This window comes from Aedes aegypti, chromosome 1, assembly GCF_002204515.2.
Source record: "Aedes aegypti strain LVP_AGWG chromosome 1, AaegL5.0 Primary Assembly, whole genome shotgun sequence".
Lineage (NCBI taxonomy): Eukaryota > Metazoa > Arthropoda > Insecta > Diptera > Culicidae > Aedes > Aedes aegypti.
The window spans coordinates 60,978,537-61,004,264 of NC_035107.1; the positions used below are offsets into that span (position 1 = coordinate 60,978,537).

A 25,728-nucleotide genomic window follows, 5' to 3' on the forward strand; every position below is an offset into this window, starting at 1 on the left:
CGGTCCCAAAGTCAGATCTAGGAAAACAAAATGGGCTTCGGGAAAGTTTTCGCATAATTTTTTTGACAATTTTTACATTGATGTTCAATTAGGGTGGTTGTTGGGGCTTAGATCCACCGACCCGCAACATCGTAGAAGGTTAAGACCTCCGAAAGAACAATCCGTGAGTAGATAGGGATTTTCCAACGCCATCTCCATTCCTGCAGTCCAGATTTATGAGTTTTTCTTTCCTAGAGTTCTTGCACCTTATATACTTTATTTTCGTCAGGTTTATTCACAAGTAGTTTACTTTAAGTACAATTCCACAATTACATTTATTTAAACAGGTAAATATCTACATACAGCCATTTCATGAAAAACCGATCTAGTGTGTCACCGAATTCCGTGAAAATTTGCTATTTTGTTTCTTTTTCGAAATAAGGATACAGGTGTTTTTGGATTTTTTGATTAGAGTGACCGTTTCCGAAATAAAAAAGTCGCGAATTTGCAAAACTTTATTTTTTTTTATAAATTACAACTTTTGAACCGTTCTGAACCAATTGAACCGATTTTTAATGTTTTTGGACAAAATTAAAGCTAAAGATTTTGACTTTTCAGGAAACTATAAAATTTTACAAAAATTGTTTTCTACATGAAAACTAATCAATAATTTCCGTTTTTTCGTGTCTTGAAGGCCTCGGAACCAAAGGGGCTATTGCTGTTTTCATTTTTTCTTGAAAGTTCAGAAAATTTAACGTTCACTGTCAAATTTTCAGCAATGTATGTTTTTTAGTTTTTGAGATAAATATTTTTGAAAATAAAAAATCAGTCATTTTTTATCGGCACCCACTGTAGGTCTCAACGCATTCGATTTGTAATGTTTAAAAAAAATAAAACTTTTGAACAGCTTAACCGATTTCCAATCTTTTTGTATAGAATGAAAGATTAAAATTTCAACTATTCAGTTTTTTTTTGAATCCACGTTAAAACCACCGAAAAGTTTTGGCGGAGTTTCTGAAAAAAATTCTTGTGGAATCCCTATAAGAATTTCAGTTGACATCCTTGGAGGTTATCCTAATGGAAATCCTGGAGAATTACCTGGACGAGTTCCAGATGAAATCCATGGAGGAACCTCTGATGAAATTCTTATAGAAAACCTTGGAGGTAGGTGATTTTTAATCGGAATCCTTAGAGAAAATCCTCGCGGAATATTTGAAAGAATTCCTGGTGGAATTACTGAAAGAATTCACAGGGAAATGCCCAAAGAAATTCTTTTTTCAATCCCAGGAGGAACTTTTGATCGAGTCACTGGAGGATATACTGGTGGATTCACTGCTGGTAAAATCGTTATGAGAAATTTATGGTCAAATCCCTAGAGGATTTACTGATAACCCCCATGAATACCTGGAGCTATTCCGCGCGGAATTCCTTTAAAAAATCCTGGAGGAGTTAATTTATAAATTCCTGGAGGAATTCATTTAAAAAATCCTGGAAGAATCTCTTGTGGAATTTCGGGATTACTGTCTTAAAAAAAATCGGAAGGAATCCCTTGATGAATTCCGCGGGGAATCCCTGGAAAACTGCCGGTGGTGAAATCTTTATAAAATTTTTCTGGTAAAATCCCTGGAAGAATTCTCGATAATCCTAGGGTGTCATTGGCGATGTTCTGGGAGGAATCCCATAAAAATTTTCGGGATTAATTCCTTGAGGAGTTTTGGGAGACTTCCCTCGATTAATTCCTGGAATCCCTTGAAAAATTCCGGGAGGACTCCATTAGAGAATTCCTGGAGAAATCTCTTGAAGAGTTCTCTAGAGAAGAACTTATGATGGAATCCCAAAAGCATTTCATAATGGAATATTAGAAGTATTCCTAATGCAGTCTTAAAAATATTCCTAATGGAAAAACTTCTGATGGAATCCCTTCAGAAAAATATAATGAAATCTACGGTAGAACTTCTGATGAAATCCCTAGAGAAACTTCTAATGGAATCTTTGGAAGAAGTTCTGATGTAATCCCTGGAGGAATTCCTGATGAAATCCTTACAGAAACTCTTGATAGAATTGCTGTAGTAATCACAGGTAGATTCTCTTGAGGAACATCTTATGGAGAAACTCTCGATAATATCTCTAAAAAAATTCTTTTGAAATCCCTAGAGGAACTCCTGCTGTAATCCCTAGGAGAACTCCTGATGTGATTCCTGGAGGAACTTCCAATTGAATTTGGAAGAACTCTTGACGGGATCCCTATGAGAACTCCTGATGAAATCCTTAGATTTTTGATAAAAAAAATGAAAGTCATTTCAAAAAGCTGATAATCTCTTGAATCCCCTTGAAAACATTCTAACGTTTTAAGAATTCCTTAAAAAATTCTGAAAACACTTTTATCGTTATGAAAATTTATTGGCTTTTTTCGGTGAACGCGATTCTTATACTCAGAGTGAAAGGGAGTAACAAAAGCAATGAAATGAAATTATAAATAGAAGCGAATGCTTGGATATGAACCTTATTCATGAACCTTTGAAAGATTTCTGGTTACGTCTGTAGAAAAGAAGGCCTTCAATCACAGAAGTTTTTGTATAATCGACAACAATAGATCGTTTCGAAACTTTATGGGACATAGTTTATTAACCCTGTTAGAGTGTAAACCTTATTCTTTAATGTTAGATAGGTCACTTGTTACACTTGTAGAACTGAAGGCCTCAACTCAAAGGATTGACCTTGTAGACCATGTTCATTTATCGTCATGGGTTTACTTATTGCGTTCGAAGATCTTGACTCAACGGAGTACTTGGATAGCTTTGTTTAAGGTTGCTTTGGTATGAAGCTGATTAATCATTTGAAAGATCTCTGGTTACGTGTGTGGTAACGATGGCCTTCACTCAAAGACATTTTTGGATAAATGTTCACAACCGTTGATTTCAAATTTCGATAAGACATTCTTGGTTGAGCCTGTTTGGGTGTAAACCTTATTCATTAACCTCAGATAGGTCACTGTTTATGCCTGTAGATTTGGAACCTCAGCGCGCAGGTCGTTAGGCCGAATACCGTTAGGTCAAAGGAGTCGTTCGGCTGAATGGTCGTTTGTAACGTTTTACGTTTTTTGTAGTTTAAAAACATTAATAATAAACAAAAAAAAATTTAAACAAAAAAGGATTTTAGTTTTTATAGCGTTGAATAAAAATATTTTGTTTGCGTTCGTAAAATGCAGCGATCCATGTAGCGCAAGCATATGTGGATTGCGTTTGCCATAACGAATTATGAAAGCTTCGCAAAGCGCCATGTACACATTTTGGCGGACTACAAGCGTAATTCAGATTTGTCGGCATCCGTCCCCGCCGAATCGAGAATTTTGGTAGTCCGTTCGTCGAGAATTCTGGAGTCCGTTTATCTTCGAGACCCGTGTGCAGTGCAAAGGCCCGCCTTTTAATTAGGTAGCTAAACGGAGGCGTGAGTGAAGTCGCTAAAGCTCTTCTGTAGCGAGTTTTTCTCCTTTGGACGCCAATTACCGAAGGTAAGGTCCCATTCCGCTACTCCTAGTGGACCCATTTCCGAGAGTTCGGTTCGTAGAAGCGTGACGCCAATTACACGCCACGAACCTCGATCCTAACCCAAAGATAGGGCTGCATTACTCCCCGCTCGGATTAGCGGACAGGTACGCGAAGCCGGGTCGCTGGGTACGTGCTTCTCTATTGGAAGGAGCGGATCGTCCCGGGTATAAATCGGCGCAATCGCCGTCTCACTCTCGAGATCCGAAATCGGAAGTTTCCGTTCCAGCCGCCACTCCCTCCGCAACGTTATTCCGGCCATTTTGCACGCGGGTCAATTCTTCGCTGCCCGCCAATTTGCAGCACGGACACGCCGGTGGTCGCCATCTCGTTACCGCCATCGCTGAGGTCGATCGTCGTCATCTCATCGAGTCTGCGGAGTCGACATTTCGGTTCCCGTCAACGAGCCTTCATCGAGTCAACGCCAAAATCCTGCGCAGGTACGTCAAGAGCTTAATTTGTACATGGCCATGTTTGCTCTTTTCCATTCCGTACGGTTTTGCTAGTCCAACCCGAATGAATGGTGAATCGTTTCCTAAAATAAACAGTTTTGAAGAAAGATTAGTTACTTTTTCCATTACGTTTAACTATGCTTAAATAAAACTACTCGCTAACTTACATTACGTTTCGTTCCGTTTATTAGCTCATTTGAGTAAGCATCCTCTTCTGAATTCCCTAAAACATTAAGGCTGTGGAGGAGTAAAAGTCATTCTTGCGTTGGATTTTCTAGTGTTGTTTACCAAGAACCGTTCAAAACTCTCCCAGAGAGAAAAAGTCTCTAAACGTCGGGCAAATCTGAACACGACTGGTGGTCTCTCATTGAGAGTGGCGCTTAAGCCACCGAGTTTGCTAATAATCTCTAGTAAAGTTTTACGAACGGTTACAAATTGTCCTGACATATCCTGTTAGTCACCGATTGGACCTACGGTTCATTACAATTATCGACTATTTTCGGCCTAACGACCCTTTCGGCCTAACGGTACTTGGATAACTTTAGATTGGCGTTGAACTGAAAATATAATAGATCAAATCGAATGAAATTTACCTGTGTCACGTCTATGTTTTCCATATGTCATACAAAATATGATATTGGCCACATGGTTCCGGAGTGTATTGGAATAGGTTTTTTTTAAGGATAATGATCCACTCACAAAATGCTTTAGAAGCGTAAACTTGGACATGTCATTCTTCATTATTTGTCAAAACGAGCTCACTGTAAACCATTGAAGACATTTGGCCATTGGCCACATTACGGAAGACTTCCGGATAGCTAGTGCTCTCAGGATAGTGGTTATAAAACAAGACTTTCGACATATCAATCTTCAAGATGATACGAATCTACTACATTGGAGACTATTCAAAATCGAAAATGCTTGAAATAGTCTCCAAAATACTTTATTCATAACATTTTGATAAATGATATATTGAAAATCCTATTCCGTAACTTATAAGTTTAGGGTTACTATACCGAGGGAACCATATATCCAGAAGACTTTCGACATGTAGCCAACAGGTAAAAAATCGATCGAATTAGTACAGACAAACGGATGTAACACTAACGAAATTTCCATCGACCGATCATTTCGAATTGGCTATGTTATAAACCTCGCAACCAGAGGCACGTGCATCGTTTTTCTTAGTGTTTGGCGTTTTACACTACCGCCATCTGCAGGTACGGTGGCATAGTACATATTTCGTGCAACATGCTCACCAGATGATGATGGTGTGAATTGAGCGATGGATTAAAAAAAATGTTCTAAGTTTAACGTCTGTACAATCTTGAATATTTATGATCGATTTATGGTTACTTTCATGGGGAACCCAGGTGCCCGAAAAACCTCCGAAGTGAGATCAATGTGATAAAAAATGCGTGGAATAGTCTCCAACATACTTGATTCAATTTTTGGAACTATTCATAACGCAAGTTCCAAATAAACCAAAGTTTTATCTTTTTCAATTGTAAATTAAATGTTGCAATTTCTGTTGCTTTTTAAATGTTGCTATTTCTGTTCGAAGCAAATAGATCCTAAATGTTTCGATGCTATATATTGTTTTATGATCCGAAAAAAGATTTTGCACAATTAAAGATTCTAAACGGGGCTAGAACAACTAAAAATATTCAACGTATACCATTATTTGCAAAATGAAAAGGCAATGCATTGACCAGAACTCTTGTCTGTCCTTAATAAATCCATGTACATTTAACTCTCCATAAGTCGATTTTGAAGGGACCATCGAGTTAGGGAAGTATCGAATTACAGAACAAAAACCTAGTGCAAATGCGATCTCTAAGGGATCATTGAGGTCGCCATGAAAATCAACTTTTACTAAGGTTCCGTGTTTCGGTATCGAGATACAACATATCGAGTAAGGGAGAGTTGACTGTAACAACGTTATAAATTCCGTGTATTGTTTCGTATCGCCATGACAAAGAAAGCATATCGCACACCCTTACGCTCTTGCCTCACCGAGCGCACGCCGCAACCAAAAGCTGCTAATAGCGGTATGAAAACTGCAAATTGTTGGAAACAGCAATCTCAAGCAGCTTTTCCGGCAGAAAACAACAGCAGGGACATTCGCGTGTTGAGAAGATTCAGAAGAATAAAACTCTGATGGTTTCGAACAAAACTATAGTGCAAACTTATTTTATTACTCGCGAGAAAATTATAACAACTTTAATCTAGTTCACTCGACCGCACAACAATAACAAACCTTGGCGCCAAAAACGTGACAGCAGCGAATGAAAGGGGCCGGACATCAACCTACATGAAAACAGCATCCAGTGAGGGGTCGGACACTATTCCTCCAACACTCCTCCTTAGTGTCGACGCCTCTCCTTCAAACATTCCCAAAAATCACTCATTTTTATCAATTTCAACTTGTATCGGTACTCCTCCTAGATTCAACATTCTCCTCCTGTCTGATATACTTATTTGGTTTCTCTAAGATAGAACAGTTCACCTCGCTTTTCTCCTATCAGAACGACGTCTTCGTTTTTGCAAATTTTACACTCCTTGAATCCAAACGTGACTGTGTATCCTTCTTGAAGTATGCGGCTCACCGAAATTACATTCACCGCCAAACCCGGTACGTAACACACATTGTTCAGTTTTACATCGACTTTCTTGCCATTTTTGTCGCATCCGGAGAATTCACTTGTTCCACCGGCTACCGCAAACAGTTTCTTCCCATCTGCCAGAATGATATCTTGTTTGCATGATTTTACATTCCTCAAACGTTCCATTTCTCCTGTCATGTGCTCAGTACTTCCACTGTCGATCAACCATCCTTTCGTCCTAATGGTAGCTGCAGTGAAGCACACGTTACGGCTGAAACCTCCTCTTGAGCCGCGTCCGGAATTTGATGATCCTTCGCTTTCTCTCGCTAGTCGTTCTTCATCAGCTTGCTTTGCCTTTGCCAATTTCGGACAATCTCTGCGGAAATGCCCTTCTCCGTGGCAATAAAAACATTCTCGCTTCACATATATCTCTGTTTGCCGCTTGGTTACTCGGAGCGCCGTATCATGACTACCATTCAAGTCGATCTCCAACTCACACCGCCTTCGCCATTCATCCAATAGCTTGCCTTTCACATATTCCAGCTTAAGTTCGTCTTCGGAACGACCCTCCAATGCAGTAATCAATGGATTGTATGACTCTGGCAAACTTGACAATAGAATTGCCACAATCCAATGCTCTCCTAACTTCTCTCCCATGCCAAGCAAACGGTGTACCAATTCAGACACTTCTACCAAGTGTTTTGACATGTCACCTCCCTCGGTCAATCGCAAGGAACACAACTTTCTCAGAATATGTATCTTGTTGCAAAGGGATCCACGCTCATGGTACCCTTTCAACCTTGACCACATTTCATTTGCCGTCTCTGCTCCGATGACATGAGCTAATTGGCCATCGTCAAGTGCCAGTCCAATAGCCGCCCGAGCAGAAGCATCCTTCGTTATCCAAACAGCATCCGCTTCTTCCGGTTTGGGTTCGCTCACCACTATCCACAATCCGTCCTTCACCAGCAATAACTCCATTCGGAATTTCCAGCTGGCCCAGTTGAAATTATTCAACCGTTCCATCACCACTTTGGTCTCACTCATTCTCACGATGATCACGACTACTTTTCCGAATGCAATTTAAATATCCTAGTTCCAATTACGTGCTAATTAATTCGAATCAAATGTCCTACGTGTGGCTCCAAACAGCCGAACAAGCGCCGTAATACACTGCAAAGTGCTACAAATGTCCACTTTTCAAAGATTCACTAATCACTCTGACCACCTTCTCATCCCTGGGCCCAAAACCTGTTGGAAACAGCAATCTCAAGCAGCTTTTCCGGCAGAAAACAACAGCAGGGACATTCGCGTGTTGAGAAGATTCAGAAGAATAAAACTCTGATGGTTTCGAACAAAACTATAGTGCAAACTTATTTTATTACTCGCGAGAAAATTATAACAACTTTAATCTAGTTCACTCGACCGCACAACAATAACAAACCTTGGCGCCAAAAACGTGACAGCAGCGAATGAAAGGGGCCGGACATCAACCTACATGAAAACAGCATCCAGTGAGGGGTCGGACACTATTCCTCCAACACTCCTCCTTAGTGTCGACGCCTCTCCTTCAAACATTCCCAAAAATCACTCATTTTTATCAATTTCAACTTGTATCGGTACTCCTCCTAGATTCAACATTCTCCTCCTGTCTGATATACTTATTTGGTTTCTCTAAGATAGAACAGTTCACCTCGCTTTTCTCCTATCAGAACGACGTCTTCGTTTTTGCAAATTTTACACTCCTTGAATCCAAACGTGACTGTGTATCCTTCTTGAAGTATGCGGCTCACCGAAATTACATTCACCGCCAAACCCGGTACGTAACACACATTGTTCAGTTTTACATCGACTTTCTTGCCATTTTTGTCGCATCCGGAGAATTCACTTGTTCCACCGGCTACCGCAAACAGTTTCTTCCCATCTGCCAGAATGATATCTTGTTTGCATGATTTTACATTCCTCCAACACAAATAAATATCAAACAAACTTAACAACACACTGACTGGCCGCGCCGTGGACTGAAAATAGCACAATTTGACCGAGAGCTCGGCCAATCTTGTATAGCGTGGCCACACGAGCCGGCTGCTGGCCATTGAGGGGGGACGGTTTAAGAAGGGGCAGTGAGACGCTGCGCTAAATTCCAACGTGATTTTGACATTCTCGGCGTATTTCAGTTTTGCATTGCCTCCCATCTAGTAGGCATAGGAGGCCTAATCGCAGCAAGCATAGGCGCTGTACGTACACACGTTGCTATTTAGTCATCTTCTGCAGGGAGATTATGCAAAGATTGCGCAGTGCAAGAAAGGTGACTTTCCAAGAATTACTTACACTCTTCTAGTAATTTATAGAGTTCAAACCAGTAGTACAGAAGAGAGTCAATGGGCCTCCTTCATCTTTGATTGGTTCGTCGATTTCTGTATCAATATCTTCCAAAATAGAGCTGATAATTTCAATCAGTGTTTGCAAATTCGTAAGCACTGAATAAAATTATCATCTCTATTTTTTTTTATATATTCTGAGTTGAAATACTCGAGAAACTGTCAACATCAAAATGAAGAACAGTCCCTCGACTGTCTTCTTCATTGCATATTTAGGTGGCCTATAATGATCAAACTACAAAAATCTTAAGTTACACCATGCAAAATTGTACTTTTGGACCCCCAAAAATTACTGTGAAGTCAGTAGCTTAGTTGATCAAAGCGTCCGTTTGGCACACAAGAGTCGTGATTTCTAACTCCACCTGAGCACGTGGATTTTTTTTTCATATTTTTACATTCCTCTTATAATTTGGCAATCTTCACCACCAGCCAATTATTCTACAAAACATTTTGTATTGGTACATATAGTGTCAACTCCTCCTATAGGTTGTCTTTGGAATGAGAGCCGTGAGTTGACTTGAGTCAGGGAGGCTGAGACGAGCAATGTTTAATCCGAGTTGACTGCACTAACCCACCCAGTAGGCCGTCGAGATTTTTGATCTTTGATGACGTGCTGCGTCATAAGAATGCATACCGTATGCAGGCGTACCGTCTTTTCTTAACTAACTGGGTGGCAAGAAATTCCATTGGATTGGCAATTTCCCGCTCGACATGTTATCCGCATTCCAATTGCGTTAGTCAGCGCAAATCGATCTGAGGAGAGGTGCTCTATTTTTGGCACTTTCGATGCATTTCGTCGTAGGGGAAATCTAAAAATTATGCATACTCAGCAAGCTTTTGATTCAGACTTCTGATAATTATCAGATCAGTATCAACTTATTTTAAACCACGGTAGACACAACAAGGTAAGCTATTCCCACGTGTGAACAACGATTTTTCATCAAAACATGTGTCGTCATTCCTATCGCCAAGCATGAGGCCTTGAGGATAGTAAATGAGAACAGGCCTTGCTATCTTTTGCACTCGTTCGAGTTTGCGATAGGAATGACGTCACTGCCAAATGTCATTTTTCGGAGTATAATACCTTGCTTCTTTTTACCGTGTTTTGAACAAGATTCTCTGAGTAGAATTCTCTCAGAATCCTGAGCAGGATTCTCTCAGAATCTGAGCAGGATTGTCTCAGAATCCTGAGCAGGATTCTCTCGGAATCCTGAGCAGTATTTTCTCGGAATCCTGAGCAGGATTCTTTTGGAATCCTGAGCAGGATTCTCTTGGAATCCTGAGTAGGATTCTCTCGGAATCTTGAGCAGGATTCTCTCGGATTCCTGTGCAGGATTTTCTCGGATTTCGTGCAGGATTCTCTCGGATTCCTGTGCAGGATTTTCTCGGAATCCTGAGCAGAATTCTCTCGGAATCCTGAGCAGAATTCTCTCTGAATCCTGAGCATGATTCTCTCGGAATCCTGAGTAGGATTCTCTCGGAACTCTGAGCAGAATTCTCTCGGAGTTCTGAACAGGATTCTCTCGGAATCCTGAGCAGGATTCTCTCGGAATCCTGAGCAGGATTCTCTCGGAATCCTGAGCAGGATTCTCTCGGAATCCTGAGCAGGATTCTCTCGGAATCCTGAGCAGGATTCTCTCGGAATCCTGAGCAGGATTCTCTCGGAATCCTGAGCAGGATTCTCTCGGAATCCTGAGCATGATCCTCTCAGAATCCTGAGCAGGATCCTCTCAGAATCCTGACCAAAACTCTATCAGCAGGATTTCCTTAGAATCCTGGGTAGGATTCTCTCCGAATATTAAGTTGGATTCTCTCAGATCCCTGTGTAGGATTTTCTCAGAATCATGAATAGGGTTCTCTCAGAATTCTCTTTCAGAATCCTGAGCAGGATTCTCTCAGAATCCTGAGCATGATTCTCTCAGAATGCTGAGCATGATTCTCTCAGAATTCTGAGCATGATTCTCTCAGAATCCTGAGCAGGATTCTCTCAGAATCCTGAGCAGGATTCTCTCAAAATCCAGAGCAGGATTCTCTCTGAATCCTGAGCAGGATTCTCTCGGAATCCTGAGCATGATACTCTCGGAATCCTGAGTAGGATTCTCTCGGAATCCTGAGCAGGATTCTCTCGGAATTCGGAGCAAGATTTTCTCACAATTCTGAGCAGGATTCTCTCGGAATCCTGAGCAGGATTCTCTAGGAATTTTATGCAGGATTCTCTCAGAATTCGGAGCAGGATTCTTTCAGAATTCGGAGCAGGATTCTTTCAGAATCCTGAGCAGGATTCTCTCGGAATCCTGAGCAGAATTCTCTCGGAATCTTAAGCAGGATTCTCTCGGAATTCTGAAAAGGATTTTCTCGGAATCCTGAGCAGGATTCTCTCCGAATCCTGAGCAGGATTCTCTCTTAATTCTCAGCAGGAATCTCTCAGAATCCTGAGAAGGATTCTATCAGAATCTTCTTTCAGAATCTTTAGTAAGATTTTTCAGAACTCTGAACAGGATTCTCCAAACAGAATTCGCTTAAAATTCCTAGCAAAATTTGCTCGAAAGTCGTTTAACCTTAGTAAGGACCTTGGGACTTTTTCGACCCATTTCAAAATTCAAATCAATGTAATTTTTGATTGAAATAACCTAGCAATTTGAAACTTTCTGACAATTATTTTTTTGTGGGAAATTTTGTTTTTGCGGAAACAAAAGTTTTGAATGACCCCTAGGGGAGCTTCCATAAAAAAAGTTACAAATTGTGACTTAGGGTCGTTTTCGACCCGAAAATTCAAACATCTCGCAAAAATCAGTGTATTGACCGAATTTAGTTCTGTTGGGCTTAAATGAAGGGCACACCTGTCTAGTTTCAGAAACCCTCCCGGAGATCCGGATTCGGTCACTGTGGCCACCGGGAACCTGCTACCCTTACTTTGACCCTAGACCCTTACTTTGACGACCTGTAGTTTCGTAACTAAACAAGTAATCTGAACCGTCCTCATATTGTTGAACAGGTATTCACGTGGACTGTGAATAGAGATTCTCAAATCACTTAGTTATTCATACCCGGTTCCAGAAACCCGGAACATCCGAAAAGTAAGCTTCTATCGCAGTTCTGTATATGTAATTCACATCGGTGCTATTCGGTTGATGGATATTTTGGCATAATTTTTTTCTGTAATAAGGAACCAATTGCCGGCGCATTATTCCTGAAAAATTCGGTCCAGTAAGGTCAATGCGGAACCGGTTCCTGGAGTCCCGGGAGGTGGCCAATCTGGACAATTCGATGAAATTACTCAGGTTTGAACCCTAAAACCAAATGAATTGTGTCCAATTCTTTACGGTTTTTTATGTTTGGATGTATTATGCCGAAGGAATGAATGAATGGTTATTCTGGTAGTTTTGGAGCACCGGAATGGCCACCGGGAAACCCGTAATATGGGACCACAAAGTTTTTGCACCAAAACTAGGCATACGACGGCTCAATCTTCATGATTTTGCATCCCTGTGACTGTGCCAGTTCAATTATTGATGAATGACCACTTTGGTTCTTCTGGCCCAGCGAAATAACCCAGGAATGGCCACCGGAAATACCCGTATTGTGGGACATTTCAGTTTTTTTACCAAAACTAGGCATGCGACGGCTCAATCTTCATGATTTTGAATACCTGTAACTTTTCTAGTTCAATTATTGGTAAATGATCACTTTGGTTCCTTTGGCCCATCGAAATAACCCAGGAATGGCCACCGGAAATACCTGTATTGTGGGACATTCCAGTTTTTGTACCAAAACTAGGCATGCGACGGCTCAATCTTCATGATTTTGAAAACTTGTGACTCTTCTAGTTCAATTATTGATGAATGATCACTTTGGTTCTTCTGGCCCAGCGAAATAACCCAGGAATGGCCACCGGAAATACCCGTATTGTGGGACATTCCAGTTTTTGTACCAAAACTAGCCATGCGACGGCTCAATCTTCATGATTTTGAATACCTGTGACTTTTTAAGTTCAATGATAGATAAAAGGCCACTTGGGTTCTTCTGGACCACCGAAATTAGCCAGAAATGACCACTGGAGATTCCCCTTATTGTGGGATATGTATTTTTTTTGTGCAAAAACTAGGTATGCGACGGCTAATTCTCCATGATTTTGAATACCTGTGACTCTTCTAATTCAATTATAGCTGAATGAGCACTGGCTTTTCGGGACCACCTAAATTATTCAGGAATGGCCAATGGAGATACCCATATTGTGGGAAATTTCAGTTTTGTACAAAAACTAGGTATATGAAGGCTCAATCTTCATGATTTTGAATACCTGTGAAATTTTTTGTTCAATTATAGATAAATTACCGCTTTGCTTCTTCTGTACTACTTAAATAACCGATGAATTACACCTTAGATACCCGTACTATGCGATATTTAAATAGTTGTACCTTCCTAGTTTTTCGGGCATGTGACTTTTCTCATACAATAATAAGTAAAAGTCCACTCAGGTCCTCAGGTTTCAGGTTGGACGACTATGCTGTAGAATCGTTGCCCGTTCTGTGGCGTAGTTGATTAACGCGTCCAGTCTAGCGTATTGGGGGTCGTGGGATCGAAGCTCACTAGAACGATTCCATTATTTTTCACAAATTTTACATTTCAAAATGTCCAAATTGACTTTTGTGTCTACGAGCTCCAGGTTTTATTTTTGGTCACAATTAGCAAGAGTGATTATTCATCTGTAATTGAACTTGAAAAGTCACAGGTATTCAAAATCATGAAGATTGAGTCGTCGCATGCCTAGTTTTGGTACAAAAACTGAAATGTCGCACAATATGGGTATTTCCGGTGGCCATTCCTGGGTTATTTCGCTGGGCCAGAAGAACCAAAGTGGTCATTCATCAGTATTTGAACTAGAAGTGTCACAGGGATGCAAAATCATGAAGATTGAGCCGTCGCATGCCTAGTTTTGGTACAAAAACTGGAATGTCGCACAATATGGGTATTTCCGGTGGCCATTCCTGGTATTTTCGCTGGGTCAGAAGCACCAAAGTGGTCATTCATCAATAAATGAACCAACAGAGTCACAGGTATTCAAAATCATGAAGATTGAGCCGTCGCATGCCTAGTTTTGGTGCAAAAACTGGAATGTCCTACAATACGGGTACTTCCGGTGGCCATTCCTGGGTTATTTCGCTGGGCCAGAAGAACCAAAGTGGTCATTCATCAATAATTGAACCAACAGAGTCACAGGTATTCAAAATCATGAAGATTGAGCCGTCGCATGCCTAGTTTTGGTGCAAAAACTGGAATGTCGCACAATATGGGTATTTCCGGTGGCCATTCCTGGGTTATTTCGCTGGGCCCGAAGAACCAAAGTGGTCATTCATCAATAATTGAACTAGAAGTGTCGGAGGGATGCAAAATCAGGAAGATAGAGCCGTCGCATGCCTAGTTTTGGTACAAAAACTGAAATGTCCCACAATACGGGTATTTCCGGTGGCCATTCCTGGGTTATTTCGCTGGGCCAAAAGAACCAAAGTGGTCATTCATCAATAATTGAACTGGCACAGTCACAGGGATGCAACATCATGAAGATTGAGCCATCGCATGCCTAGTTTTGGTGCAAAAACTTTGTGGTCCCATATTACGGGTTTCCCGGTGGCCATTCCGGTGCTCCAAAAAGACCAGAATAACCATTCATTCATTCTTTCGGCAAAATACATCCAAACATAAAAAACCGTACAGAATTGGACACAATTCATTTGATTTTGGGGTTCCAACCTGAGTAATTTCATCGAATTGTCCAGATTGGCCACCTCCCGGGACTCCAGGAACCGGTTCCACATTGACCTTACTGGACCGAATTTTTCAGGAAATATGCGCCGGCAATTGGTTCCTTATTACAGAAAAAAATTATGCCAAAATATCCATCAACCGAATAGCACCGATGTGAATTACATATACAGAACTGCGATAGAAGCTTACTTTTCGGATGTTCCGGGTTTCCGGAACCGGGTATAAATAACTAAGCGATTTGAGAATCTCTATTCACAGTCCACGTGAATACCTGTTCAACAATATGAGGACGGTTCAGATTACTTGTTTAGTTACGAAACTACAGGTCGTCAAAGTAAGAGTCTCTAAAGGGACTTTTTTTATATGTAGCAGGTTCCCGGTGGCCACAGTGACCAAATCCGGATCTCCGAGAGGGTTTCTGAAACTAGACATGTGTGCCCTTTATTTATGCCCAACAGAACAAAATTCGGTCAACAACGGGTCGAAAACGACCCTAAGTCACAATTTGTAACTTTTTGTTAGGTACTAAGGAAGGTTAAAGCCTATGCAATTTTCCCTTTAATTAATTTGATTTTTAACCTGACTTAAACACCCCAAAACATAACTCCCATCCTTCCAAACTTGCATTACCCACAGAACCAAACTTGCGGGGCCTGAAACGACCAACATCAATATCACCATCCCCCATCATCATCGTCATCATCATCATCCAAGCAAGCAAGCTTCGAACCGCAGCAACAGCCATGGCAACAGCGCATTTGCGCTTAACGCAAACACCTTCAAACCATGCTGCTGCTGCTGCTACCGCAGCTCGCTGTTGCTTATTGCCCCTTGCGTGCTCACGCCTCTCCAGCCATAGAGACTCTGTTGCATCGGAGTTTTAAGCCGTTACCAACACAAACACATGGCTTACTAGGTAGCTCGGTTCGGTTGGTGCGCATTGCGCATAGACGTATATGATCGCGTTCCGAGCCACGATCATCGGGCAACTGCGATCGTCGTCTTCGTGCCAGGGCCGTAGCAGCACTAGTGTGCGTTGCGCGTTCGAATGCTTCGAGGAAAAGAGCAACCGCAGCAGAAAACGCGTCCACGGTCGATTCATCTAAAAGGGGACGCGGCATTTCTTGTGCTTCCGAAGGGAACTGTAATAATGTAAGAACCTGGTTGGCAACTTACCATTGACGGATTGATCAACGCGGTTAATTGCTTGGATGCGGTTGTCAACGCGAAGCGCGTTGAACCTTCACGCAATCCAAGTAGCCTGCGTGCTGTATTCGTCTGCGTCTTTGCAGCGATTGCGATACCTTTCCCCATTGACGCCCGAAGCGTAAAATCATTGGAATTTCAATTTAATACAATATGGCTGGCAGTGCTGTGCTGCGCTCGTCCGAAATGGTTTATTAATTGCGAGCTTGGTTTCTATATTCCGACGTCCGTGTTTGAGATTGTCACTCTTGGTACAGAAGTTCCGAAGTTCTAGTTCTAGTGTGCGAAGGTCTGACAGTTCACGGTGCATCCAGTAGTGGTGCAAAATTTCAAACCGAGCAAAGAAAAGTGTGAATCGTTCGAAAATTTTGATTTCTTTCTATCTCTTTCTCTGTCTCTCGGCACAGAATGTGAAAATGCTAGCAGCAGCAGTAGCAGTAGCAGTTGGATCGCAGTCGTTGTTTACGTGAGCTGCACGCGCGTTCCTCTACGCTCTACGGAGGGAAGGAAAAACGGGCTACCGATCCGCATCCAGGCCAATTTCTCACCAGGGAAAATACAGGGCAACGCAAGCAAGTCGTCAGTCAAGTCAGTGTTTGCAGGAGGAAAAGTTTCGATGACGGTGTGGTGAGTGCGCGAGAGCGGCTGTGAAAAACGCGAAGATATTCAGATTCAGCAGTGCAAACCGTGGAGAAGTGTTTTGGGGGTTTGTGAGTGCGGGGTAGAGATCCACGGATTTGCTACTGGTGGCGAAGGAAATGTAGGATCTTGTGCGAATCGCCAAGTGAACCGTGCGTGAGTGTGAGCGGGACTCCATGGAGACAGCCATGGAGAAGAAGTGCGCCTAGCCAACTAAGAGCAGTTTGTCGACTCGTCGCAGCAGGCCGTATCAGTCCAAGGCATTGTCACCTTCGTCGTAGCTGCCCGAGAGCAAGGTGAAAATTGTCTGGCCAGTTCGAAGAGAATCGAATTGCACTGGGAAAAGGTTCTTCGAAGTGGTTCAGTGCAAAGTAGAAGAAAGTGGTTAAAGGCTGGTATTAAGTGAGAAGAAGCTGGAAAACGGCTGGCAACCGCCAAGAAGAGGGAAAAGTGAAAGAAGCCGCGAAATAGCTAATAAGAAAGTGTTTGTGGAGCGAACGAGAGCCAAGTGAGTGCGTGAAAAAGAGGAATACGCGAAGAAAATATAGGTTCCAATCGAAGATCGCGCGAGGGAACCGCAGAAAACAACGCAGCGCAAGAGTTCGAGACTTGGAAGCCGCGCACTGGAGAGGACGGAATAAATTATGCCAAAAAGTTCCAGCGATGCAGATTTACCACTCGGCTGGGAGATTAACACCGACTTTGATGGGAAGGTTTATTTTATTGATCATATTAACAAGAAGACCACATGGATCGATCCTCGTGACAAGTAAGTACCGTCCACCGCAGTGGAAATTTCCAAAACCTTCAACCGTCGTCCCCGTATTGAACATCATCTATTCTATCTCCTCTAACCGGCCCTCTGTCTGAATGTTTATGTTTCGACGAGCGAAATTCGCACATTTTGTGCTCGATTGGCGACCGTGCGCAGCGCAGAATACAGATTAGATTATGGAATTCCGCGGTCGCACTCGCACACACATGCGAGTACGTACAGCACCGTACCCTTCCTCCGCTGGTGTTGGTATATTTACACAAAACATTCCACAGTTTGCCGCTCCGAGCAAACAGCAATGGAATTCGATAAGCCGCCGCCGCACCGCGCCGTTCGCTTTTGGGACGGTTATGGGTCAGGCTGTGCGAGCGCAGGAGGCGGCGGCGGCATTTTCTTCTGAAAACCAAAATAGCGACCCGCCCCGCATACTTGGATTGACCGCGGCGTAAACCCGTTTACGGCGAACGCACAGAATTTTTGCGCAATAACAATACTTACCTACTGCGAGATTGCGATTGGGCGGCTTGCTTAAATAGATGCGTGGAATGCGGCTCGAGTTCCCCCTTTGGATTTGGACTGTATGGTTCCATATGGGGGGATTCGACAGTGGGCGCGATTGAAGCACTGTCGTTCAAGGGAGTTCTTTACCTTTTCCTATTTAGGAATGGGCCGGGATGCAAATGAGGTGTGATTTATGGGCCGGATCGCCTTGGCAATCGGTCGATGGGGAATTTGTTATGTGTTGTTTGCGTTACGGAATGAAGAATAGGCACATATTGTCGCTATGAAATCAAGGATAATTTTGAATCTTCAAGAATGCCACTCTAAGCGAAACCCATGGTCAAGAATCCTAATTAATCCTTTTCAGAAACTTATGGTCAAATTTACGATCTAAACAAATTCTGATTAAAAAAAAGAAACATTTTATGCTACAAATTTTGAACAAATCTGCTATATTTAGCAATCATGAGAGGCACATTTTATCGATAAATTTTAGCGAATACTAAAATCGATCAATTTAAGAAGTCTGATTTAAAGTCAGCTTAAAGTTGTGAACAAGTTGCGCTAAAATTAATATTGAGGAAATTCTACTCAACTTGGAGCCTGTTTCGCTCCGGATTTTTTGAGGCAATTATATTCATTATTTCAAGCTAACTTATCCACCATTAAAAAACTTTCAATAGTCTGACCAAGTTTCTGCTCTGAATTTTGAGAAAATACCTCTAAACATTTTAATGACAATCTTACTTATGATTTGGAATGATTCTAGTTAACGGATTCTGAAACCTGATCAAAGATTTTTAACAAAACCTGCTTAAGACTCTGTGTAAATCCTGCACAATATAGTTGAGGAAATTCTAATCGGAATTATCAGCAAAAAATTGAGAAAACTTTGCTCAAGTTGTTAAGTGTATTGTGCTCATGATTTGAGTAGAATCTTTTCATAATTTTAAGCAAATTCTGCTCAGACTTTTAAATAATTTCTGTTGAAAGTCTTAAGCAAATCATGCTCAATTTTGCTATGCAAATTCGGCTAAGAATTTTAGGTAAGTTATTTCGCAATTTTCAACAAATATAACTCAAAATGTTAGGAAAATTCTGCTTGAAATTTGATGCTAATTTTGTTTATTGAATTTTGAGCATATTCTGCTAATGATTTGGACGACACCCCCTCTTTGTATTTTGAGCAAATTCTGTTCACAATTGTTGTTACGAGCCGCTCATATTTTTGTTAAAAGTTGCTTATTGTGCTTGATATTTTGAACAAGTTCTGCTTGAAAGAAATTTTGAGTAATTCTACTCAGAGTTCAAAGTGAACTCTGCTCAGGATTAAAAAAAAACCCCAATGAGAATTGTGCTCTGAATTTTTAACAAATTACTTTTCGAGATTTTGAGCATATTGCCAGAATTGAAAGCAAATTATTTCAGTATTTTGGGCAAACTTAGCCACACTTGCATGCTGATTCCTAGCTGATTCTTCTAATTTTCAGCGTATTCTGCTGCGCGTTTTTTACTACGGCTATCAGGGCCCATTGTTGGTGGCTTGTAATTAGTTATTCGCGTACCACTTGCTTAGTAATAGCGAGCTAAATCTGATGCTTAATGTTCTAAGCAGGATTTTGTCGTTTCAAAATGAATAGTAACCCGCATAGAAAACAAATTACAATTTGCCCTAGTTTCCAAACAATAGGTTGCCTGTAATTGTAAATGATAAAATACCAACAAACACTTCAATTTATGTTGCGCATTATGAAACCTCAAATTCTAAACAACTGAAAATGCTTTGGTTAAGCCCTTGCGAATAGTTAAAATACAGTAATGTGCCCTTTCATTGTCAAATGATATGAAGCAGAAACTCGCGAGAAATAGTGGCAAAAGGTGCAATAAAAATTCATCGTCTGTGGAATGGTTTTTTGCTTCTATTCGTGCAACATATACACGAATGAACATTTCACTATAAACTAATTTTATTTAACAATTTGGCGACAGGTGGATGACTGGTGAAAATATAAGAGATACACGCTAGAAAGTTTATACCGTGATGATTCGCGATGTATATTGTAAAAGTTACATATTTTGAAGATGTTTTGTTTTATGTTCTCCTCACTCTCGATCAAAGTGTTGAAACAACGCTTCTGTTTTTCTATAAAACATGTAAAATCACAAAAAAAAATCATCACATGAAATTTTTAACATAAACACTATAGAATTTTTCAGGCATGTTCGTTTTCACATAGATCAGAATTCTAGACTGATCGAATGAAGATCATGATTTTAAGCGAAATAAAACCCAGTGGATTAGTCAATAAGTATACGTACTTTAAACAAATTTCAACATTTGTTTATCGTTAGGTATCGGTTATGGAACGAAATCAGTGCAACTGCAGTTCAAGGGTTACTATGTTTCTCTAACTCGATATCTAGATATAAAATATCGAATTAGGGAGCGTTGACTGAATTAACAATTATTGCAATTTTACTTCCGTTTTACGGCTCAACGAAAAGCTACCGCAGCTGTCACACCATTGATTTGCACTGGCAAATCATCAGTTGGCTTGAATAATACCTTGGATACCGTCTTGGTGATTGTTGTTTATTGCTATTTTTCATAGAGTTTTCTTTTGCAAGCATACTATGATTGAATTGTTTGCTTCAATGATAGAATGATTACGAAGCCTGTGGTAGAACTTTGACAGCTGCGGTAGAACTCTGCGGCTACCGCAAACCGGAAATTTTTTCGCAGCAACCGTAATACAACTAAGAATACAGATGACGCCCAGCTCATAAATTTAAGCAAATTCTATTAGAACTTTGAGCGAATCCTGCTTAGGATTTGGAGCGTATTCTATTTGGGATTATGAGCAAAATTTTCTTATAATTTAAGCTTATTTCGCTCATAATTTTGTGCAAATACTGCTCAGATATAAAAAAAATTCCTGGCCAGAAAATTTGACTTTAATTTAAATAAATTCAGCAAAAAATTTTGATAAAAATCTTCTCAAATAAGAACTTTTGAAAACCAAGCATAGAGCACAATCTTTTCAGTATTTCAATCTTCAAATCCTGCTCAGAACTGTGAGCAAATTTGGCTAAGTGTTTTGATGCAAGCGCCATTCAGAATTATAGGCAATTTATACCCTGTTTTTTGCAGTTTCTTCGGTTTTGGGACAAAATGTCGAAAGACGACACGTCGAAAGGACAAAAAATGTCGAATGACATAACTTACTGGTATCCACTAAGGTTTCTGAGCAAACCCTGATTAGCATTATTCTATACGAGTATCTTGCAAAGAATTCTGAGCAAATTGTACTCAAAACTATATCCTATTTTTGCTCGATATTCTGAGTTCGTATACTGCAATTGTTTTTCAAGTCTTTGAGCGTATTTGTACTACCCTTTACTTGATATATATCGAGTTAGAGAAGCACAGTAAAAGTTGGATTTCATGGCTACCTGGATGGTCACTTGGATCGCACTGGTTTTGTGTTCTATAACTCGACATGTCCCTAACTCGATAGTTCCTTGAATATCGAGTTACGGAGAGTATAAGCTAATATAGCACATAATTCAAAACAGTTCTTGGTCATAATTTTCTGCTTAAACTTTGAGCAAATTCAGGACAGAATTATGATAAAAACCTGCACAAAACTGCTTAGTATTGTTAGCAAATTTATCTCCGAATTTTTAGATAGTTTTGTTAAGAATTATTACGAACTTCCACTAAGAGTTTTTGACAACTCCTAACAAACCTTACAACCAAATTTTGAACAAATTTTTCTTATTGGGTTTTTGAACAAATTGTATATGAAATCTGACTTTTAACGCAGTACAAATTCTGTTCACAAGTAATGACATTTTTTTCAAATGCTTTGACTCAATTCCGCTCATAATGTTGAGCCAATTCTGGTTAAAGTTAATTTTTAACTGAATTTTAAGCATAATCGACTTAGAATTTTGAACAAATTCTTCTCAGAATTAATAGAAATTTCAGTTAAAGATTTTAATCGAATTCCGTTCAGGAGTTTGAAAAAGTTCTGTATACAAATTTGATTGAATTCTGTTAAGGTTTTTCTTTTGAATATCTGCTAATCGTTTCTGCAATGAAAGCAGAATTAGTTTTGAGAATCTTGTTTATGATTCTGGAACTTGCTTAACAAGACCTGCTTAAAATTATGAGTAAATTCTGCATATACTGTTTATGAATGGAGTGTACTTAGCTTAGCTAAGATTGACTACACATATCAATGGTTGCTATTTCGTGATAGACCAAAGTCAGTGAAGATGCACAAAAAATCAACTAGAAGTTTTGTCTGGGATTGGCCATAATCTTCTTCAGTGTCTCTATTTATTTATAAAAGGTCAATAACGGCGCCAGCAACGTCTTTGTAGTCAGGTGGGGTTGGGGGAAGGAATGTTAGTGTGTAACCTTTGCTATTTGGATACCGTGCATACCTCTGCTTCTCCACAAAGCTTACTGGGAGGGATGTTCGTTAATGGGGACGATTGATGGGTCACAGGTTTCACTTTGGACCTTTTGCAAGTCTACACTTATATTGTCGAACCATTCAAAGTTTTTCTTAATTAAAAAAAAATAAACGTAAAAGGAAAGGGACGTTTAAAATACAAAAATTAAACATGCATAATTTATGAATACGAGTTTAGCCGACACTCACAGTGACGAAACATTCATATTTTGCTGAAAATCGTTGTAACGACTGAACGTGCAGTCATACATATTTTTCAGATATGAAATAAAAGCATGGAACGAGCTCACCAATTGATCCTCCATCCTTCACTGAACAGCCTCAAACCACTTTCTGCTTCACTCAACGCATACAAACGCGCGCAAACCGAAAGAACGAAAAGAAGCACCAACGAGGCACGAAACCGACTCGTTTGCTCCTTTGCAAAGCACTCAAAAACAAAAAGAGAACGCGCATTCCGAGAAGGAAACAACTGATATTGCTTCTGGCTTTCTCGATCCACTGCTTGGCAAAAAGAACGCGCACCCGAGGGAAAAAATACGCTTTCTTGACGCACCCAAATAGAGCTTGACGGATTTCACGCCAACTCGACACGCGATTGGCAGCACCCCTTCAGAATTTAATGAAACTTTCTGGATGTCAAAAGTTTGTGAAACTAAGATACTTTGCATACTTTGTTTTTTTCAAAATCGTGTAAAAAATAATGTAAATATTCATGTGCAGATACTACGTTTTAGGATATATAGCAATAATAAAAATAAAAACAAACCATGACTTTTTTCATAAGCATAATATTGACCCTTTCCAGACACCTGTTAAGATTGGCTTAGACCAAATAAGAAATTAAATATTATTGTGAAATCTTTCCAACCATAAAAAAACCCATCGGATTGTTAGAAGGAGTTGATTTTCTCATAAGCGGTATGGTGCGAGATCAATTGAATTTAATTAAAAAAAAAACTGTATAATTCCGTTTTATTTCTTTTAACTACTCCCAATAAAACAAATATAATCTATTTTGTGATTAAAACTTTATCACTTGAAAATATGATCATACTAGACGATTTGAAGCGAAATAAAAATTAAATAAAAAGTTCATTTTGGACTTAAAAAATTCGATGTTAGAAAAACTTTTTTCCCTAACATATGCCCAATTTGCAATGTATGGACGACTTTTAGTAAATTTAATTACGAAACTTTTTGCTTAAGGATGATCAAAATCTGAAGTGGCCGTTTTTTTTTTAATCGACTTTAAAGTTTTGAATATTTTTTTTTCAGTGTAGAAAATGTGTTTTTATTTTTTTAATTTTTTTTTAAACGTTAGGAAATTTCACGACAGTCCCTCATACAACACTTTTTTGTAGGTCTTAACGTTTTTGAGTTATACGGGTTTATAAAAAAAAGTTAAAAAAAATCTTAGTATCTTAGTTTCACATAGTCTTCACACTCAGAAAGTTTCATTGAATTCTGAAGGGGTGCTGCCAATCCCTTTGTCGAGTTGGCGTGAAATCCGTCGCATAATTCTTTGCTTTTTCAAAATTCTAAAAGAATTTAATGTAAAATCTTGATAAGAGCCTTGAAAAATAAACAGTTTGTAGAAAAGGTCCCAGAAAGAGTATCAGTAATGAAATGAATAACTTCTGAAGCTATGTCAACTGGATTCCCAAAAAATGTACAATAAATCGACTTACAAGTATAAGTCAGGAAACTTCTTAAGGTGCACCTGATTAAGTTGAAAATCAAAATAACTGCATGAATCCTTAAGCTCATTTCACTCAGAGAATTCAGAAAACACCACATTCAAACAATTAGAACTTATTTCGGTGGCAACATTTGTTCATTTAAATGATTGAAAGTGGTTTTTCGAAACTATTTTACCACTTCTCTCCACAGATATTCATATCGAAGTTCTGTTGAATTTAACCCTCTTCTCGTAGATTGAAAGAATTATTTTTTTACGACTTGAAATAAAAAAAAACGTTAGGAATGGTTATCTTAAAATCATATCGGAAATTCTTATTAGAAAATAAACTCAAGTTCAAATCCATAATCCATTCAGAAAAATCAGTTGGAATAAGCTCAGGTGCTGAGCAAGATGAGCTTAGTAGATGGGTTAGATAGGCTCAGGAGCTGAGCTAGCTAAGCTCAGTAGCTCAGCTAGATGAGCTCAGGAGCTTAGCTAGACGAGCTCAGTAGCTGAGCTAAATATGCTCAGGAGCTGAGCTAAAAAGGCTCAAAAGCTGAGCTAGATAGGTTCATGAGCGGAGCTAGTGAGCTCAGGGGCTGAGCTGTGCGTGTGGTGATCGCGTTAAGCTATTTTGTGCATCCACTACGTCGCCTTTTCATATGTTTTTACAAAATTACTTCCTATTTCTAAACAGAATTCATTTTGTCCATTATTGTTCATTATTACAAATTTTGACAGTTAGCCTAATTATAAATATAATAGCTTCTTATTGCAAGGCTCAACTAATTGTAAGATGGTAAACAAGCAAAATGTTAAACAAATCAATGGAAACAATAACGTCCAATTACCGTAATTGAAAACCGGAACAAATGAGCTTCCTCAAGTTTTGCACACTGTCCGAATCTTAATTGAACCTTAAGTCACCGCATTATTCGAAGATCCCGGAAGCATCTGCTGCACGAGCACCATTTCTCCAATAATTGTCCGGTCAAAACCTTTCCCCCCATGGGCGATCATTTACGCACGATCGATTGAACAGAGAACCGAAAAAAAATAACGATACACCGAAGTACCCCTCCGAAGCAATGATCAATGTCCAATCTCCCCAAGAAGGGGAGGGGAGCTAGGTGCAGTGGGCGGACGGTTAGGTGAGTCGAAATATCCACTACAACAACTGGTGCACAGTGGTCCAGATGTGGAAAATCATTGCAAAAATACTATAACACTATTAAGTCATTACTGTTTTTAGCAATGAAAAGTATTTTGAAACATCGTTTAAAGTACAGAACTTTTATTGGGTATTGCCACAATATATTGATTCTCAAAGAAAAACAAATAAAAAAATTGCTTTTTTCATCCAGTTTGAGTTTTACCTTCATCGAACTAATGTTCTCACAAACTTAGGCCAGAGGGCAGAATCTGTCATTGTTACATAGGCCGTTTAGTGAAGTTTAGCAAGAATTAGTCGAGTTTTGAAACCAAATTTTTGCTCTTTGGACACTTTAAGCTACATAGTGTCCAAACAAGCAAAATGTTTGTCTTATTAAATTGTCGCATGTGTTCTTATCTGTTTGATATCGTAGATCAATATACGACTTTGTTTATCAACTCAAAACTATGTTTGAAAATTGAGCTTAAAAAAACTGCACCACTGTGCATCGGATGGCAAGATCGCGCACGGAGGAAGCCTCACCGGAGCGGAGACCG

The 25,728-nt window shown here is 39.9% G+C and overlaps 1 protein-coding gene across 3 annotated transcripts in view; it reads left to right on the forward strand.

Annotated features, from left to right (window-relative positions):
• LOC5568968 (protein kibra) overlaps positions 1 to 25,728 on the forward strand; it is a 138,905-nt gene that overhangs the window by 20,342 nt on the left and 92,835 nt on the right. The window contains exons 1-2 of one of the 3 annotated variants that reach the window (XM_021837303.1): positions 16,085 to 16,224; positions 16,343 to 17,343. In XM_021837303.1, coding sequence (XP_021692995.1) covers positions 17,219 to 17,343 — 125 coding nt within the window. In that variant the 5' untranslated portion in view covers positions 16,085 to 16,224; positions 16,343 to 17,218. Of the gene's footprint in view, positions 1 to 16,084; positions 16,225 to 16,342; positions 17,344 to 25,728 lie in introns of those variants that run through there. The other 2 variants (XM_021837317.1, XM_021837307.1) reach the window with 2 other exon arrangements.